The sequence below is a fragment of the Pezoporus flaviventris genome, unplaced genomic scaffold (genome assembly GCF_033815535.1).
Source record: "Pezoporus flaviventris isolate CSIRO_AGI_PZ_B2104156 unplaced genomic scaffold, CSIRO_AGI_Pfla_v1 ptg000031l, whole genome shotgun sequence".
In the NCBI taxonomy this organism is placed as follows: Eukaryota; Metazoa; Chordata; class Aves; order Psittaciformes; family Psittacidae; genus Pezoporus; species Pezoporus flaviventris.
This window is the reverse complement of record NW_026892579.1, coordinates 53,856,295-53,876,350: the sequence shown is the minus strand read 5'-3', so window position 1 is coordinate 53,876,350 and position 20,056 is coordinate 53,856,295. Positions and strand designations below refer to the sequence as shown.

General features: G+C 43.1%; 1 protein-coding gene across 2 annotated transcripts in view; it reads left to right on the top strand.

The window, feature by feature from the left end:
* Positions 1–1,902: 1,902 nt before the first annotated feature.
* Positions 1,903–20,056, top strand: part of MSRA (methionine sulfoxide reductase A) — a 277,959-nt gene continuing 259,805 nt past the window's right edge. Inside the window, exon 1 of one of the 2 annotated variants that reach the window (XM_061461158.1) lies at positions 1,903–2,134. In XM_061461158.1, the coding sequence (XP_061317142.1) occupies positions 2,005–2,134 (130 nt within the window). In that variant the 5' untranslated portion in view covers positions 1,903–2,004. The remainder of the gene's footprint in view (positions 2,135–20,056) is intronic. The other variant, XM_061461157.1, reaches the window with a different exon arrangement.

Here is a 20,056-nt window from a genome sequence, read left to right as displayed (position 1 = left end):
CTTTATTTAATGCAGTCTCTTCAGGCTCTTGCAAGACTTTTTTTTTTTTTGAGGTCACCTGAGGTCCTCTCCAGTCCTGGTATCAACGATTCGAACTATACCAAAATTTAACAAAACTTGAAAAATGGACAGCAATCCTGGGGCTACATGTGCTCAAAGATTATGTAGTTCACCTTGCAAACAGGAACACTGAATGTGAAAACAGAGATGAGGCAGCTTGCCTCTCAGGTTCCCATCTGAAGTTTCAATTTTACGGAAAGCCTGACTCCTAAAACATTAGGAGCATCTGGGATTCTCAATATTGCTGTAAATACCCAACTCCTTTATAAAGATGCATTAAATTCTATGCCTCAAGAGTCATAACCAGCTTGATCATGAGCTGAATGGAACTGCATTTGTCACAGACCATTTTTTGAGTGAATTATCTGGCCTTCCTCTCACAGACCAGGCATTACTCTGTAATTTCATAACTTCTCTCCTATTCAGCCACCAAAGGAACTTTTTCAAAACCCTCCAGATGAATTTTCCACTGAATTACTACCACGTCCTTCTGCAACTTCTTTGCTTTTTCTTACTCGTGCACCGTCTTTTTCCACACTGACACTCTCACTGCAAGATGCTTGTCTGGTTCACAACTCTGTTTCGTACAAATTCCCCTTCTGCCTATTTACCATGACTACATGCACAGAATGAGCATCAGTTGTTTGAAAAACGAATCACCATTCCTCTAGCTTCTCCAAGTCTTCCTGTAAGAAACTTGGTGATGTTATACATCCAGTCTGCACCATATTACCCCCAAGATATGGTGGATTATTTCCACAAATACTTATACTCTGTTTTTTGTTTCTATGTTTTTATTACAAACGTGTGCAGACACCAGTCTCTAGAATTGAATGCTACTTGGACCATCTTCATACAGAAAGTACTCAGCAAGTCTGGCATGATACAGTACACTGGCTAAACATCACATAGGGGAGTGCTACATATATGAAACTGTGAAAAAAAGACTGTTGCATAGTAAAACATGTAACTGCAACCAGTCTGTGTGGCACCTTTTGCTGAATGTGTTTGCATAAGCCTTCTCCTCTCAACTGGGGGCATGGACAGCCAGCCAGGGGGTGGAGAAGACATACAGCCATACCCCAAGAGGTCCATGCATACAAAAATCCCTCATGAGGCATTGCCCATGTAAAAACATACTGAGCCAAACTGCACATGGGGCCTCCAGAGCTAGGAGTGTCCTATGCCTTATATGGATCTCAAAGCATGCTTCATGCTTTGCATGGGACTTCCAAGCACGAAGCATGCCTTGCATGGGATCTCCAGAGCAAGAAACATGTTCTGCATGGCATCTCCAGAGCAAGAAACATGTTCTGCATAGCATCTCCAGAGCAAGAAACATGCCTTGCATGAGGCCTCCGAGCACAGAGCATGCCTTGCACAGATCCTCCAAGCATGGAGCACACCTTGCATTGGGCCTCCAAGGATGGCGCATGCCTTGCATGGTCTTCCAGAGCAAGGAGCATGCCCCGCAAGTGTTTACAGCTCGGAGAGGAAGGCCCGGGTCAAATTTAAGCACGCCGAGCCCCAAGACAGGACTATTTTTGGGTGGGCGCAGGCAAACCACGCCAGCCAGTCCCTACGAGGGATGTCAGTGTGACCCAATGGTGCCTTCACCCCTCGGTGCACGCAGACCTAAGGGCACATCGCTCAGGGCACAGGGAGTTAGGTGCCTCCTCCCGAGCCGGGGTGGGCGGCGGGTGTTCCGCCAAGATCCCCTCAAGACACAAAACGGGGATGCGGCGCCCCGTCCAGAGCCCCTAGGCCAGGGGTAGGTGTGGTGTGAGTCCGGCGGTGCCCGCCACCGCTCGGCAGGGGGCAGGCCTCGCACCCCGCCGCGAGTCCCCACCCCGCCCTTCCGCTCAGGCCGGCGCCCGTCCTAACGGTCGGTGCGAGCCGGGCCGCTCACCCCTCCCCGCCCGCCGCCAACTCCCCTCAGGGGCGATGCTGGCAGTGCCACGGCTCCTCCTCCGCTCACTCTTCAGCTTCACCTTCGGAATGAACGACTCGGGCTCCCGGCTGCCGCAGCGGGAAGAGGCGCTCCCCGGCAGGAACCAGCGCATGCCGGTGGCAGGTAAGGACTGATCCCACCCCGCTCACCCTTCGCCGCCCAGCCGGGGACCCACTCCGTCAGGCGAACCCTGCACGCGTGCGCACACCGCGGCGGCTTTGGGGGGGTGGTGGGGAGGGAGTCGTTCCTGCGGCGCCTGCGCAGCGGCTGCGGCGCATGCCTGGCTGGCGCTCAGCCGTTGGGGGTGTGTGGAGAGGGGAATATGGCGGGGGGGAGCGCTTGTGTGAGGCAGCGGCAGCGGAGGGCGGTGCTCAGGGGGAGTGCGGAGGGTGCCTGGAGAGTGCGGTTGATTCGTCATTTAGGTGCGCAGTGACGCTTGCTGCGCACTCCGGTCTTAGGAATAGGAATCGATTGCTGGAGCTGCCGACGAGCGCGTACTTGTTCTTTTCTTGGCTGTATATGAGTTTTCTGTTTAATTTTTACTGAGGGGCATAGTAGTCCTATTCAGGGTTTTAAACAGGTTTACCTAGTCGTTACTTTTTCTGTTAATAAAGCCTAACCATGGTGTGGATGTTCAAACCTTAACATCTGCAAAGTGTTTTTAAGTGCTTGGACAATAGTTCTTTCTGTGATTTTCTAGTAGAACTTTCATCTTGAGTAAATTTGTATTGTCAGGTAAGCAAAGTAGCAGCTGAGAATTAAGCAATTTCACCTGTCAGCGCTCTGGAGAACTGAAAGCATTGCAAGGTTACTGTCAGCAGTATTCAATAGGAGGTAGAGTGGCATCTGGGTGCTGTGAGTCATGAGAGCATTCTCCCATTGTGCAAAGTGTTTGTCTTTGCTGCAGGTCTCTAGCAAAGTCTGTGAACGTAGGGAAAAAAAAATAATTAAACACAGAAAGGACATAGGTACTGGTGGGAGAATAAGTGGATGAGCATAGAATCATGGAATAGTTCTCCAGGCTGAACAAACCCAGCTCTCTCAGCCTCCCTCCATAGCAGAGGTGTCCCAGCCCTTGGATCATTTTTGTGGTCTCCTCTGTACTCACTTTAAGAGCTCCACATCCTTCTTATGGAGCCCCAGAGTTGGATGCAGGACTGCAGGGGGAGGTCTTACCAGTGTGGGGTAGAGGGGAGAGTCACCTTCCCCTCTGATGGCATATGCCCATTGAAAGAAGTGTTTTGAAAGCAGTAAAATCTTCACTGTATAGATACGTGGTAAAATGCTGAAGGTAGCAAGAACATAGAGTTGAAATGAAACGTAGCAGGAAGAATAGTATGTCTGATGTGGAGAAAGTGAACTGAAAGGAGGGGTGCAGAGATGACGTTAGGACAATGAACTCTACCAAGAGTAGTACATTACCTGCGTTAAAGTGGCACCTTCACATTACTTGTAAAAGCCTGGGAGGAAGATACATGGTGTTCAGCCACTCCATAAAATGATTTTGTGCTGCTGTACATAAGGCCAAGTATCATTTTTTCAGCCATTTTTATGTTATGACTCAATGTGGTGGTGTTTGTAGTAAGTGTCGACCTTCAGTGAACTGCAAAAGTTAACATGTAAACTACTTTCAGAAAAGAATGGCCATTTAAATTTTAACATTGTGTAACATTTACTCAGTACCAGTTCTTTTGTTTAAATTACTCCTAGATCGCAGAATCAGAGGAGTGTTGGTTGGAAGGGCACTCCAGTTCAACCCCTGTGCCAATGATGCACTGCCTTCTTGTCATAGAACTTTTCCTTGTGTCCAGCACGAACCTTTTCCAGCACAGTCAGTGGCTGCTGCCCTTTCTGATACTGTCTGATGCTATTAAGAAGGGTTTGCCTAACTTCTCTCTCTGACTCCTGGTTAAGCTGCTGTAAGATTTTACCCTTCACCAGCTGAAATGCTCAGCTTCTGCAAGCTCTGTGGGTTTGTGTGCTGCAGCCTGCTGACCAGCTTAACCACTGGCCTTTAGGTTTTCGCCATTTTACTAGTATCTCGTGAACTGAGGGCCTAAAACTGGATGCAGTATTACAGGTGAATTCTTGCCAGAATAGTGTAGAGGAAAGGTTTTTTTCCTCACTGCCCATGCTCCTTGCAGCGCAGCACAGTAGATGGGTTTGCTTTATTTGCAGTGAGAGCACATTGCTAGCTCATATTTAACCTGGCATTCAGCATATTCACAGGGTCTTCCCAGCAGGTCTGAGGTGATCTTGTACTGGTGCAGAAGTTGCACTTCCCCTGTCTAATCTTCATGAAGTTTCTGTTCGTGTAGATCTGAAATTTTTCAAGGTCTCATTGGACTGAAGCTCTGCTGTTTGGCATGCCTGCTCTCGCGCTCTGTTTAGTGTTGCCCTCAAATTTGCTGAGCATGTTTTCTGTCACATCATTCATGTTATTGTTGAAGGTATTGAATGGTACTGGCCCCAGCATCAGCCCCTGGGGTAACCTGCTACACACTAGACAACAAGATATTGATCACTGCCTTTTGAGTCTGGTGGTTCTGCCAATTTTTGATGTGTCTAGTGCCTAGCAGTCTGTTCTTCCAGCCAGTACTTGCTCAGCTTCCAAATGCAAATCCTGTAAGAGATGGTGTCAGAAACCCTGCTAAAATCAACATATTACATCCTCTGCTTTGCCCTCATCTGCATAGCCAATTATTTCATTGTCAAAGGCACCTGGCTGTTCGAACTTGATTTGCCTTTGGTAAATATGTTGACTATTCCCGATTACTTGTTCTCCATGTGTTTGGAAATAATTTTTAAGAGGATATACTCCATGATCTTTCCCGGGACTGAGCTGAGGCTGAGCATCCTGTAGCTTCTCAATCCTCCTTTTGCCTTCTGTTACTATCACCTGTATCTCATCGTCAGAGATCTCCCCCAGTAATTGATTTTTCTAGATATCACTATATCTAGATCTGTCACGGTGTTGTGATGGGCTCGCCAGGAAGCTTGCCTTGCCACTCTGGAAAAAGTCCATATGGCTCCTTGGATTTGAGCACCTTTAGCTTCTTTAAGTGCCTATAACCCTTTTTTAGAATCATAGAATCATAGAACAGTTAGGGTTGGAAAGGACCTAAAGATCATCTAGTTCCAACCCCCCTACCATGGGCAGGGACACCTCACACTAAACCATCTCACCCAATTGCTCGCATTGTTTGCTGGTTTTCTTTCTGAATGTACCAGTGCATGGAGAAGTTTTGGAGTAGTCTTTGTGAAGACTTAGGCAAAAGAGATTTTGAGTACTTTGGTCTTTTCTGTACTACTTCTAGGCTGTGTTCTGTATTCATAATATACCTAGATTTCCTTTGGACTTTCTTTTACTCCTGTAATTTTTTGTGGAATCATTTCTTGCTGCCATTTATGTTCCTAGCTAGTTTTTAACTCCAGCTTTGGTCTTTTTGTGCCTAAATGCCTAGGCAATGCTTTTATACCTCCTTTGTCCTTTCTTATTGTTTCTCCTTCTTGTATGCTTTCTCGTTGCATTTTCATCTGTTAAGTAGCTCTGTGTTTTTTGGCAAAGTTCCCAGTCTTTCTGTTTGATAATTTGTTACTTAGCTCTCTCAGAAAGTTTTTGGGAAAGTTCAGACCACCCTGAAGAGCACTTTCTCCCTTTGACAGCCTCTAAGGGGCTTCTACATAGCAATTCCCTAGATAAACCAGAGCCTGAGCTGTGGAAGTCCAGAATGCTTAATCTGCTCTTTACCTTTGCAGCCTTCCTTTGGGTCCTGAACTCCATTGTCTTTTGGCTGCTACAGCTCTCTGTAATCTACTGCTGCAGTGTCACAGTTTCTTCCCTGCTTCTGAACAGCCAGTCAGCAACCAACCTCTGGCACTTTAAATATGAAATTGTCACTAGTGTAGCTTCCTGACTTGCTTACACAATTTGGTGTTACCCTCCCAGCAGATTTCTGGGAACTGAAATCTCCCAGGGGCCAGAGCCTGCAGTCCAGAGACTTCTGCCAGCTGGTTGTGGAAAGCCTCATCCACTTACCTCCTCCACAACATCTCCAGTGTTTTCCCTCTGATCTTGACTCAGAGACTCTCAGCAGAAGTGACTTCAGTTTCACACTTGCAGCTCTGTGCCTTCAGGGAGTTTGTTTCAGTAGAGTGCAGCTCCCCATTCTATTATTCTGTGTAAACCTTTCCTGAATACCCTGTTCCCATTGATGGCACTGGTTAGGTTGTGTGTGTTGTGCCAGGTCTCTGATTCTTGTCACATCATAGGTTTATGGCCACTCTTGGACACTTGAGACTTATTTGTGAACTAAACTCTGCCTCAGTGTGCAGACACTTGAGGAAAACATTTGCCAGACCTCTCTTTTAAGTGGTTACTAGCACTGATCCTGATCCAGTGACCTTGAGATGTCCATCCTGTTCATCTTCAGTGGTGTTGAGGGCCTCTGTTTTCTAGGTGAAGAGCTACAGAGCATTTAGCTTCTTGTCTGTGCAGTATCTTTGAAGATCCTGTTGATCTCCTGCTGCTCCCTGATGTGATGTAATGGATTGACTTCTTCCTGCAGCTCCTTCCCTTGTGCTGCAGCAACTGGATCTGCTAGAGCACAGCTGTCAAAGGTGAGGCTGCTGCCACTGCTGCAGTCCCTGCAGAGGAGCGCCAGGCTCTCTACACAGCCTGAGACCACTCTTAGGAGTTAACTCTGGAGGGAGGATGCTGAAGTACCGCAGGTGTTAGTCATGTCTGGGTCAGGGCATTGCGTCCTGGAAGGTGTTTTCAGCAGCTGAGGATTTTCATGAGTGGCACTTCTGGGCTCTCTTTGAGCCTCCTGCACATTGTGTTTATTGTGTTGCACCTGCATAGCATCGTGGTCATTACGCTCCAAGTTCCTGATGCTTTCTGGGTGCAAGATAGGCATGACTCTGTTCTGCCCCTCAGTGGGATACATTGTTTGCTGGGGAACCTCTCATGTTGAGGGTTCTTGATTGCCATTCACAAACCTTATGAGTACAGAGACCAGGTCAGACTGCTCTCTCCTTTGCTGGAGTCGAGGAGAGGAAATAACAGTTGAGAGAAAACCAGCTGAGTGACAACTTCAACTTGAAAGTTGCATTTTAATCTAATACTATGAAGAGCTAAAGTGCATTTCTGTTCCTTTGTAACATGCTGACCATGGGATTATGTGTGACTTGACCTTGTCTATATAACCCTTTTTTTGTTTTATCGTAAGGTTATTGCTGATGAAAGACTGGTTGCAGTGAGACACTGTGCCAGTGATTTGAAACGTTCTTAGGTGTGCACTTAAACACAGAGCTCTTAGTGCAACACTTTAACCCTAAAAGTTCGTTATCTCTTGGTACACAAATAGGAAGATATCAAGAGGGAACAAGACTGCAGTTGACACTATGACTTGTAAAATCCAGCGTCTATTTTTGATACCCAAAACTTAAGGAAAACCTTAAGTAATTCATGACAATTTAAGGAAAAGAAACAAAAATTAGTAAGTGTTTGGAAAACCTGACTTCTGCCGACAATAAAAATTCACTTTGCTTGGTTTACATCTGGTTGAAAACTTCTTTTTCAGAAAACAGGCGAACTGGCAATTTAATTATGGTCTAAATGTTTCATAAAACCTAGAAAAGACATAGTACCATGTTTTTTGTCTTCATGAAGAAAACTGTACCAAGCTGCAATGGTTGGAAGTTGAAACATAGCAAAGTGATTCAAAATACGCACCTTTTTAATTGTGCGAGTTATGAAACATTAGAACAATTTCTGAAATTTTGCTGAGCATCCTCTGTCAAATGACGTTTTTAATCAGTGTTTTCTTTAAAGAGCATGATCTGATTCAAGCAAGAATTAATTCATGGAAATACTGTGCTCTTTTATATACAGAAGGTCAGGCTAAAGTTCACCGTGACCTCCTCCACATTTATAATTATTGCCCTATTAATCTATAAATATACAGCTAAGAGGTTTAATAGGTTTAAACGATTGTGAGACTGTCTACCCATGAGCTGTACCTTTACTGCCTTAAAAAAGTCGACCCACTACGGATGTGTATGTTACAACCTAAGTACCTCTGCTAGCAACAGAGCTGAGATGGGATTTCCTCATACTACTCACTGGGACAAAACATTCCTTTTATATTATTAGGGGTCCTTGACTAGTGTTGCTACCACTATCATAAAATAGTCAGTTAAATATGGTAAGCAATACATCCTCACATCCTCATAAAAAGCAGCCATGTTTTAACAGTAAGGTAACTAAAATTAATTCTGAAAACTAGGGTTATACTGGAAATGTAGAAGCAATAAATTATGTGGTTTTACTTTAAAGCATGACATCGTATTGAACCATTATAAAGAAATCATTTGAAATAATTTCTACTGCAACCAAAGAAAACAGCACAAAAAACTCCAATTCCCAGGTTTTGAAATTTGTTGGAGATCAGATAAATCCAACTTGATTATGAAAAGAGTAAGTGAAGGTTAATAATATTTATATTGTTTTCAGCTCACAGCATTTTTTTATGCCCATTTAACTGACTTCTACAAGCAGAACCCTTTGTAGCACAAACCAGCGATTTCCAGTGACTTCACAGAAATCCGTCAACCTTGGTGTTTATTTGCCTTGGTATTGTTAAAACAAATAGGTGATCTCTGAGTGAAAGGGTGTCTCTGCCTAAATTGATATAAGCTGGGATATGGTGATCAGGGGCTCTTACCAATGTGTATTAACTGGTGGGAGGGAGTAAGGGAGGTGGACACATACTCTTCTCACTGGTGCCCCCTGGATGGACAAGGAGCAATAGGCACAACTGGGATGTAGGAAATTCCATTTCAACATAACAAGAAAGCTTTTCTTCTCTGAGGTTTTTCATCTCTGAGGTTAAGCAGTACCTCAGACAAGTTGTTACTTCTCCATCCTTGCAGGCGGTCATGACCTGAAAGGACATGGTCCTGAGCAATCTGCTGTAACTGACCTGGCTCTGAGCTGGGGAGCTGGACTGGCTTATCTCCAGAGGCCCCTTCCAGCTTCAGCTGTGTCAGCTGTGTCATGACTCTGCACATCCTCTTAGCTGTAGCTGTGGTGGTAGCAGCAGTGTCCATCTTTTCTAGGGTACTCTGGCAGTTACAGAATACCCTCAGGATCTTGACAATCTTCCTCTTTTGGGAGACTGAAATGACATCCTACACAAATATGTTAAAATAACCAGCCAAAGCTTACCTGGGATGATGGTATTTCTTCAAGTGACTGCAGGAGGCTGGAGCCAGATCCTCAGTTCTGCTTTCTTTCTGGCCACGCCACTTTCACAAATTTCTGCTCATGTAACAGTCTGACCCATGGCAGAGGGGGACATGATTTCTGTCTCACAGGATACTCCAAGTGGTTAGAATATACTTGTGAAATGTGTTTCAGTTTTCCCCAGGCTGAGGAGAGGTATGCCATTTTTTTTCTAGAGTTTATAGAGGATTTACGGAAGTTTTACAACAGGGATCACTTGCTTTTCCTTCAGAGACACCCTTCTTGACATTACATTTATGCAGAACATAACCAGCTGTTTTATGGGAACTGCTTTACTCTTCCTGTTCTGTCCCCTGCCTACTGAGGTAGTACTTGCTTTTTACAGGGTATAGACAGATTGGATTCCACCCTGAATGACTGCATGAAGAAATGTATAACTTTTATTCTTACATGGAGATAATTTCACAAGACATTTTAAAATGAAATTATTTTAGGTATCATATACCCCGTTAGGACATGTTTATTTGATTTCTAATGTTGCATTTAGTTGGACATCTTTTAGTCTTAATAGTTTCCAAACACAACATTCAGAAGCAGAAATAACCCTTTAAATTGTTTCACTTCTGTACTTGTTTTAATGGAATTTAGCTCTTCATGCTAATCTTTTTTACCATCCCTAAAACACTGAACAGAAATTACTGGAATTGCACTAGTGGTCTGTGGTCTGATACTTTAATTTGTTTCATCCTCTGCGGCTTGGAGAAGATGGCTAGGCTGCATATGCTGCCACGGGTGCATGGAAAGGACTTCCGACCAAGACTTTAACTATGTGTCTTTGTGGCCTGGTGCAAAGGCTTCCCAGTGGAATTTGATCCCTGTGGGCATGTGATCGTCCAGTAATTCAAATAATTCAACAGTCAGTGAATCTGTATTGTCATGACAGTTTAAATTATGCTGACTTGTAATGATACAACAAAGTGTAGTGGATATCACCAAACTGTGAGCATTGACTGAAACCACAAGTACTTTCTTACCAAGGGTGAATGGTAAAATGGAGAATTGCTGCATGGGACAGCCCATCCCATGAGAGCTGTGAATCAGTATGGCATGGAAATCTCCATGGGTTGGTAACCTCTTTGTACTGTGCAGCATTAGGGAAAAAAATCTTGTACCTTGTGCTTATTTTTTTGCCTAAATATATATGCAGTGTTAGGGTGAGAAGATTTAAAGAGATTTTCCCTGATATTTTGACAGTTTGGTGAGTAGTGCAAGGCACAAAACTTTGCAATAGAATGGAATTGCAAAATAAAGATCATAGAATCACAGAATGGTTTGGGTTGGAAGTGACCTTAAAGCTCATGAAGTTCCAACCCCCTGCCATGGGCAGGGACACTTTCCACTAGACAAGGTTGCTCCAAGCCCCATCCAACCTGGCCTTGAACACTGCCAGGGATGGGGCAGCCACAGCTTCTCTGGGCATCCTGTGCCAGGGTCTCACCACCCTCACAGGGAAAAACTTCTTCCTCATAGCTAACCTGAATCTTGCTTGTCAATTTAAAGTCATTCCCCATTGTCCTGTCACTATATGCCCTTGTAAAAAGTCCCTCTCCAGATTTCTTAGAATTATATGCTGAGATTCAAATCAGAAAGAGTTTAAAGCGGAGTATGTTTCTTTGTAGAAGCACCTCACCCTCAAGTAACTTTATTATCTGAAAGACAACTGAAATTTGTGGTTACAACATTTTTACAGGTAGGTGTGAGATTAATTTGCTTGCTTATCCTGTCTGTAATACTGTGGCTTTTTGTCTTTCTCCTTTTTTCTTTTTTTTTTGCACCTTGTCAGGTATTTATATCGAAACACTAAGCAGCTTGTTTTCAAGCCAAGTGTACAACTGTAAATATTGTACTGTCATTGGAAAAACAGGAATTATTTTTTAACCACACATTGCATTTACATTTCGGAAGATCTTGCAAGGAGAAGCAAAGGTTAAGTCAATCTAAGTGGATTTTTTTGTCATTTGCATGTGCTTTTTAGCTCTTGGCAGCTGGAAAACAACAACAAAAAGGAAGTTAGTATGCACACACAATGCTTGATAGATTAAAAGTGTATGGGAAATACGTTAACAGAGCTGTACATCCAGCTGTCAAAGGGTGCTTCCAAGGTAACACCACCCCAATATAAAACCTTTGCACTTCCTTATCACCTCTAACTACACTGCAATAGAAAGGACTTCATCATTCATCGCCAAGCCCTCTCCAAAAAAACCCGGAAAATCTCTTGTTGGAGTCCCTGGTGTTCCTGGCAGGCTACTTAGCATGCCGCTCACAGTTGAATGTGTGCGCTGGCATGAAGCAGCGTTGCACAAAGCGGTACCCCCAGGACCACGGCGGGGAGGGTGCGGAGGATACTCTCCCCGGGATTTCTCCTGGCAACAGTGCGGGTTGCTGGGAAACAGAACTACTGAAACGGGGAGAAACTTTACCCAACTGGCAGCCTCTTGAATGCAAATAAGGCTTGAAGGAGGCTCCTCTTCCTGATACTGTAATTTCCCTCTCTGAAATGAAAAATGAATCCAGAGGTTCTATGTTCAGAAGATTATGTGTGGATGCTGCTCTAAGGAATCATTCAAAGTTGTGTAGTAAAAGAGGATAATTATTTCTAGTAGAAGGTAGCGGTGTGGCACGCTGCATTCAGTAGCTTCTTGTTGCTGCTATTATGAAAAGAGATGTAATGTCTGAATTTGCCAAATTTGTGTTGTTAAATAAACCTGTCAGGAGAATTAAACACAAGGGTTATATTTACACAGGTTATTTTTTCACTAGGGCATATTTTACATTATTTTGCTTGAGTCCTGGGATACATTTGACTTCTTTGGCTAATTGTGTTCGTTTATCCTACACAGTTAGGTAATGTGATTTTGACTCAGAAAATAAGAAGGTTGAGAGAAACATCTCACTCTCTTTACTTGGTGTCCATGCTACTACTTGAAAGACTTTTGTGCTTGGATGCTAAAATTCATGGTGTCAGCTATGTCTTCAGTTGTGCCTGTGTAACTTGAATGAACAAGTATTTTTCAGTGTGGCATGTGGCTGACTTCATCATAACCACACAAGCACAGAGCATGTGACTCTTTATTAGGGACTGTAGCGATAGGACAAGGGGTAATCTTAAGCAGGGGAAGTTTATATTATATATAAGGAAGAAGTTCTTTATTGTGCGGGTGGTGAGGCACTGGAATGGGTTGCCCAGGGAAGTTGTGAATGCTCCATCCCTGGCAGTGTTCAAGGCCAGGTTGGATGGAGTCTTGTGTGACATGATTTAACACGAGGTGTCCCTGCCCATGGCAGGGGGTTGGAACTGGATGATCTTAAGGTCCTTTCCAACCCTAATCATTCTCTGATTCTGTGATCCTGTGATTCTATGTTTGGGGAAGAGTAAGTTGATTTTAAATGATGGGCTGTTGCAGCTATTTATATCCAAGTAGACATTGCTGGAATACTGGGTAGTACATCAGGTTGTGCCCTGGATCGCGCATCTGCCTCTGTAACGCTCATTTGGTGAATGTATCTCACAGGTAGAGACATGAGATTGTATTGCCTATTGCTCCTTCTATTTCCACAACAGACAGGAGAGTATGGGGGGAAAAAACCCTTGTTCTGACTTCATATTGTCCCAGGTGCAAAGCTGGGAGAGAGCACTGAAAGGCACTGCATGTGTTTTTGAATTGCTGCTATATGTAGGGGTTCAGCAATATACAGAGTTACACCTTTATAGGTAAACCAGGAACTTGCATGTTTAATTCATCACATGGTGAACATCAAAAGACATACAAACTAGGTGAATAGTGCACCCCAGATGTCTCTTTCTTCCACTGGCTGTAAGGAGAGTATCCAGTGACCAATTGACTTGTATTTCAGTTATATAACTGTTTATGTTGGTTAAATCATCAACACGCCTGTCCCAGTCTTCTTTTGGTTCCCACTGAAGTGATCAGGCAGTTGCCTAAAACAGCAAAACCAGGATTCAGCAGCATCTTTAGGTCATTGAGAACACTCAGGAAGTACAATATTGAAACTCCTCATACTTCAGTTTATTTGAATGAAGGTAAGTGCAGGATATACCTTACATGAGGTTACCATAAGGCAGATTTAAGGTGATTTGAATGCTTCAGCTGTTAACCTCTGTGTCTTAGTCCTTTCATGTTTCTTTGATGTGTAGTATTTACTTTGTGCTTTTTTTGGCTTAAAAGCTTCTGTGGCTTAATAAACGTCTTCCTGTCAAATTTATACCTTCAAATTACAGCAGAGACATTGCCTTCACTTCAGCTCTATGTAGTTTTTATTAAACTTACTTTTACTTTGTGACCATTGAATTATTTGGCTTATAATTTGTGGTGTGATAGGCATCATGTTATTCACATGCTATTATTTTATTTATTACGTGTAGAACTTCAGTTGAATGGATACATTTGTATATTGCTCTTATTTTGTTACTCACAAATTTTTACAATATATACAAAGACTGCATTTCAGTTTCTAGTACAATTAAAATAATACATATAAATTTATCTCTAAATTGGAGAGACATCAATTTAATAGATGGACCACTCGGTGGATAAAGAACTGGCTGGATGGCCGCATGCAGTGTTCAAGACCAGGTTGGACAAGGCCTTGGGTGATATGATTTAGCGTGAGGTGTCCCTGCCCATGGCAGGGGGGTTGGAACTAGATGATCTTAAGGTCCTTTCCAACCCTAACTATTCTATGATTCTGTGATTCTGTGATTCTATGTAAAGAGTTGTGTCAATGGCTCCGTGTCCAGCTGGAGACCAGTAACGAGTGATGTCCCTCTGGGGTCGGTGTTGGGACTGGTCTTGTTCAACACCTTTGTTGGTGACAGGGACAGTGGGATTGAGTGCACTCTCAGCAAGTTTGCTGATGACACCAAGCTGTGTGGTTCGGTTGATAATGCTGGAGGGAAGGAATGCCATCCAGAGGGACCTTGACACGCTTGTGAGGTGGGCTGATGCCAACCTTATGAAGTTTAACCATGCCAAGCGCAAGGTCCTACACCTGGGTCGGAGCAATCCCAGGCACAGCTACAGGTTGGGCAGAGAAGAGATTCAGAGCAGCGCTGCAGAGGAGGACTTGGGGGTGTTGGTGGATGAGAAAATGAACATGAGCCAGCTTCAGTGTGCGCTTGCAGCCCAGAAAGCCAACGGTATCCTGGGCTGCATCAAAAGGAGCGTGACCAGCAGGTCAAAGGAGGTGTTCCTGCCCCTCTACTCTGCTCTTGTGAGACCTCACCTGGAGTATTGTGTGCATAAAAAGGACATGGAAGTGTTGGAAAAAGTCCAGAGGAGGTCCATGAGGATGATCAGGGGACTGGAGCACCTCCTGTATGAAGATAGGCTGAGAAAGTTGGGGCTGTTCAGCCTGGAGCAGAGAAGGCTGTGTGGAGACCTCATAGCAACCTCCCAGTATCTGAAGGGGGCCTATAAGGATGCTCAGGAGGGACTCTTCTTTAGGGACTGTAGTGATAGGACAAGGGGTAACGGGTTAAAACTTGAACAAGGGAAGTTTAGATTGGATATAAGGAAGAAGTTCTTTACTGTGAGGGTGGTGAGGCACTGGAATGGGTTGCCCAGGGAGGTTGTGAATGCTCCATCCCTGGAGGTGTGCAAGGCCAGGTTGGCCTTGGGTGGCATGGTTAGTGGGAGGTGTCCATGCCCATGGCAGGGGGGTTGGAAGTAGATGATCTTAGGGTCCTTTCCAACCCTAACTATTCTATGATTCTATGAAATAAGTCCTTAGTTCAAATAAGATAAAAACCTGCGATGTTTATTGCTGTTTCTTTTGTATTGCTCATAGTTAATTCCTGTTGCAGATATGCAGAATTGGAGTTAATAGTATTTCATCCACCTGAGTGAAGAGATTATTTTGGTCTTAGTTTTGAAGACAGGATCTTATTTTCTGTTGAGTAATCTGTGTTTTTTTTTAACTGTAGTTTGGGCTTGTTTTTTAAAGAATTTAACTTTCCAGGAGCTTCCAAAGGTATTTTGAGGACTGCCCAAAATTCAGGAATGACTGAGAAGCATAACTCTAGTGGGAATCAATTTTTATGGTGTCCCTCAATATAAGACGGAAAGCTCTCATCTTGAGGATGCATGCTATATTTGTGGGTGGAGGTTTAGTGCCTGAGATACTGGCTGGTAACTTCTGGTAGGAACCCAATGAGAAAATAGATGTGTAGTGCAAGGGATGCTTGTTCTAATTAGACAATGGATGTGCTCTTAGAAAGCCTGAAGGTTTGCAGTGAAAACATGCCACATCCTGGACTACAGCTGTAGAATCGGAGAACACTCCACTACCGTTGTGGGATGCTAGATATTTTCCACAAACTGTGGCCATCTCTGGCCATTGCGTAGGAGAAATGTATTGGTATTGCACCCTTGTTCTCAAAAGGAAAGCATGGATAGGTTGTTAATGGCGGTGTTGTTCTGTCTTCTCTCACTGAGGCATGTTCTGGGTGATGTTCATGCTTTTATGGAGGTCTTCCTGTTTCTGACATTCCCTTCCTGTTCCTGACATTTTTTACTATTTACAGGCTCAGATCCTAGGATCATAGGATACTCCAGGACTTTGGGAGATCACTGGTTTATGAAATCAGTGGATTGACAGCTGGTCTACTGGGTCTTCCTGGGTTTTAGTGGTCTGTAATCATCTGCTACTTTCAAATGTTGAGCTTACATTTAAAAAAGAAGGACAAAACACTATGTCATGGAATCAGTGGATGATTTCCCAATATGTTTTAGCAAACTGCAGTAAGATTTTTTCTAGGAGTATCAAAAGCAAAGTAACTGCACCACAGATAGCATTAGAATACATAGGGTCCATGGGGGCTATTTATATTGTTGTCTTGCTTTTGTTTATGTTCTTCCTTAAGGATTCTTCTTCTTCCCTAAATAGGGATATGTGAATCTACTTTTGCACTCACTGAGGTTGATGTGCGATGGGGAGCAGAAATTAAATCTCATCTTAAAGAGGTTGCACGCAGACAACTAATAAAAAACTGCTCACAAAGTTATAATGCCTAATTTTAGTAGCATTTGAGTGACAATTTTCAAACTACTATTTAGAAAGGGAACAAGAAAGAGAAAAAATCAGTAGGCAAACCAAATGTAGAGCGTCAATTCTTAAGCAGAATGGGCTAGTATGTCTTTACATGAGAAAGAAAAATATCAGATGATCTAGAGAATGTTTACAGTTGATTCTCAAGATACTGATTTCAGAATTTATCTAATGATCCTTTTTTTTTTTTCTGAGTGATTTTAGTTTATTCTGACTCTCCTCCTGTTTTTTACCATTTCTCCCATCAGTCATAAATTTAGCGGTTTTGGTATAATTCCTCTTGATCACAGCTACAACTTTTGAAATTAAGCACTAGGTCCAACAGACTGTCTGTTTGCCATGTTCACTTCTTTAGAAGTGGAGCATTATGCTTCCAAAAAGTGTCTTCTGATGTTGTTGGCAGCTGGACAAGATTCCTATTTAAAACACTGCATTAAGCAGTGCAGGGATTTGTGGTAGGACCTTATACCTTGTATTTTACAGTTGAGTAAATTTATGTGTTTTTCTTACCAAGTTGCTGAAATTTCTTGCCATTTAATTTGGTCCCTTGTGTCATTCTTAGTCATCAAATTGCTTTTTAAACTACCTGAAATGTTCTCTTTTACTGGAGCCATCCCACTCAGGACAAGCTGGATTCAGACTCTAACGCTGGAAACCCAAATGGGCATTGCAGGCTGTTTCTGTGCCAGTACATTGAACTGTATCAGGGCCCCAGTTCTGCAGATATAGCTCTATAACTCAGATCATCCCTGTTAAACTGTTAAGACAGATCCTGGGTCTGCCTTTGCTCTGGTCAACCAATGCGTTTCTCTGAAATTCCTACACATGGTTCAGGAGCTAGCATGGATCAGGAACTCTTCCCAGTCAACGGTTTGATGCAGCCATCCTTTTGTAGAGTGTACAAGTCTGGTGTGGCTGTGCTTGGGCTGTTGACACAGGTCCAGAGGATGGGACCTGTGGTCACAAAGTACTCATCAGCAGGCCTTAGGTGTCTCTCCAGTCTTTGGTGATGCAAAAGTGCAGACTTTCAGGCTTACCCTCTTGCATTTAAATGACTAAATTTCCCCCTAAGTCCTCATTAAGAAGTCATCCTTGTGTTGAGCATTTCACACACCAGTTAAGACTTACTCACTGTTTGATTTAATTTACAACAATTAAAACAAGCTTTTTAAATAAGACAGAAAAGAAGATCATAAAATACCTATCCTTGATGGATGTGTGGATATCTGTGTGCAGACATTCCTGGGTACTACTGTTGTAAAAATATTGTTAAGTATAATGAATGTGGAAAATGAATAAAAAATTGCACTCTCTGGGCTGATGACTGGATGCAGATGAGGTTTTCTGAGGTATTAATCTCTATAGAACCATTTAAAATATTTAATTTGTTAAAACTTAACTGGTTAAGAGAATATTGAACACAAAATAAAGTGCCTTGTACCTGAATTTTACAATAAAGCCCTTGTTTAGTACAAAATAATGTTTCCTCACACATGAGTGGGTAGCCTGACCATATTTTGGATCAATACTCTTGCTTAGTTATTTGACTGTTTCAGAACCTTCTTTTTCATAATCCGTGAAGATATCGAGAGTTTCTGTCTACTTCAACTCTATTTTCACTCTATCCAACTTAACTGGAAGCAGATTCCATTATGAGTAACTGTTTCTACCTAAAGTGCTATGCATATATTTTTCATGTTCCACATTGTAATTGCTTTCCTAAATGACAGTCAGAAATGCCTGTGAAGCTGGGTTCCTAACATTTTGTTTTTTTTAAATATGTGTTTTTCTCCAGAGATCTCGAAGGAAATTATAAGCAGTTAAGTGTACAAATGATGTTTAAACTTCCATGCGGCACTTATATATAATGTATGTATCTAAAGTGTTCCGGGTGGTACTGGATGTAGAAAATGGGAAAACATTTTAATCCATCAATGCAAATCCTATTTGATATACTCAGAAAACCAGCTGGTCCTCAAAAAAATGAAGAAGAATACGTTTAGTGAAGATTGACCCATATATTTTGCAATTTCAAATTGGGGTGTAATACAGCAGATGATGAGTAGTTGAAGTATATTCCCACAGTGGAATATTTAAGAAGTTGTTGACAGCTTCCCATAGAGTTTGGACTTGCAATTTTTTGGACTTGCAAAGCTGGAGATCTCCACTCAATAGCGTGATGGTGTGCCAGCCCTAAACCCACTGCATTGCGGCATAGTCCAGGCTATTTGCTGCTTTGATTTTCAGCTGGATTCTGCTGGAAAAATCCGTTCCTGGTACTAATCCTTTTCTACAGCTCACCTGACTACTGCAGCATCCCACAGAAAAGGCCACAGTCATGCACACATTATGTTGTCAAAATGATAAATGATGGTGGTGAGTGGTCAGCCGCCAAGGAAAAGGCAGTCTGTCCTGGAACAAAGTTAATTGAGTACATGTACAGCTATGCAAAACAAGCTGTTGTAGGCAGTCCCTGATAGGGATATTTCATTGGTGTACTGACCAATAGCCCTGGAAGTCTGGGGGACCTGAGGTGCATGTGGGAGGTCACACGGACAGGGACACCTTCGACCAGACCAGGTTGCTCCAAGCCCCGTCCAACCTGGCCTTGAACACTGCCAGAGATGGGGCAGCCACAGCTTCTCAGGGCAACCTGTGCCAGGGCCTCACCACCCTCACAGGGAACAACTTCTGCCTGAGATCTCATCCCAGTCTCCCCTCTGCCAGGTTAAAGCCATTCCCCCTTGTCCTGTCCCTACAGGCCCTTGTCAAAAGCCCCTCTCCAGCTTTATTGTCAGCCCCTTTAGGCACTGGAAGCTGCTCTAAGTTCTCCCTGGAGCCTTCTCTTCTCCAAACTGAACAAGCGCAGCTCTCTCAGCCTGTCTCCATAGTAGAGGTGCTCCAGCCCTTGGAGCATCTTTGTGGCTTCCTCTTGACTCACTTCAGTAGCTCTTTGTCCTTCTTATGTTGGGCACCCCAGAGCTGGATGTTGTTCTTGCAGATCTAGTCTTTCATTCAGGTCCAGAATGTTCATACATTTATAGGCCTTTATTCTTGTTTTCTCATATGTTTTTTCCATTTTTGTGGTTGAATCCTGGAATCAGCACTTACAGCTGTTGCTGCCTTCTTTTTGCTGCTTCTGTGTGGCTGCAATATTCCTCCCCTCTCCTTCCCCCCTTATTTCTCTCAGTATTCATTCTCCTTTTATACTGGTCTCTATGTCATAGCTACATTCACTCACTTATGGGTTCTTAGAGCTTCACCAGTGTTTGACTATTTAATAAGAAATGAAAATTGGAAAAGTGGAGGGTCATTAGGCAATTGATTTTCATCATCAGATTCTCCATAAGAACAGTCCAGGTAATAGTAGCCTTTTTTCTGTCACATAATGTACTTTAATAATATATCAACAAAGTATCTGGCTCGAAAATTAGCCTCCTGAAACACCTCTGGAGGAATTGGCTTCACTTTTTTTTCTAATGGGAATGCCATGAAATGATAACAGGAGTGCAGTAGCAGAAAGGTTAATAGAGTTATCCCTGACATGACAAACATGCCACTTCAAGAATGTTTTTATTCTTAAAAGTATAATGTTTTGGGGAATATCATGCACATGCTGCTTTTGAGCAATATTCTTCTATCAGGTGGTCAGGATGAAGTGTTAC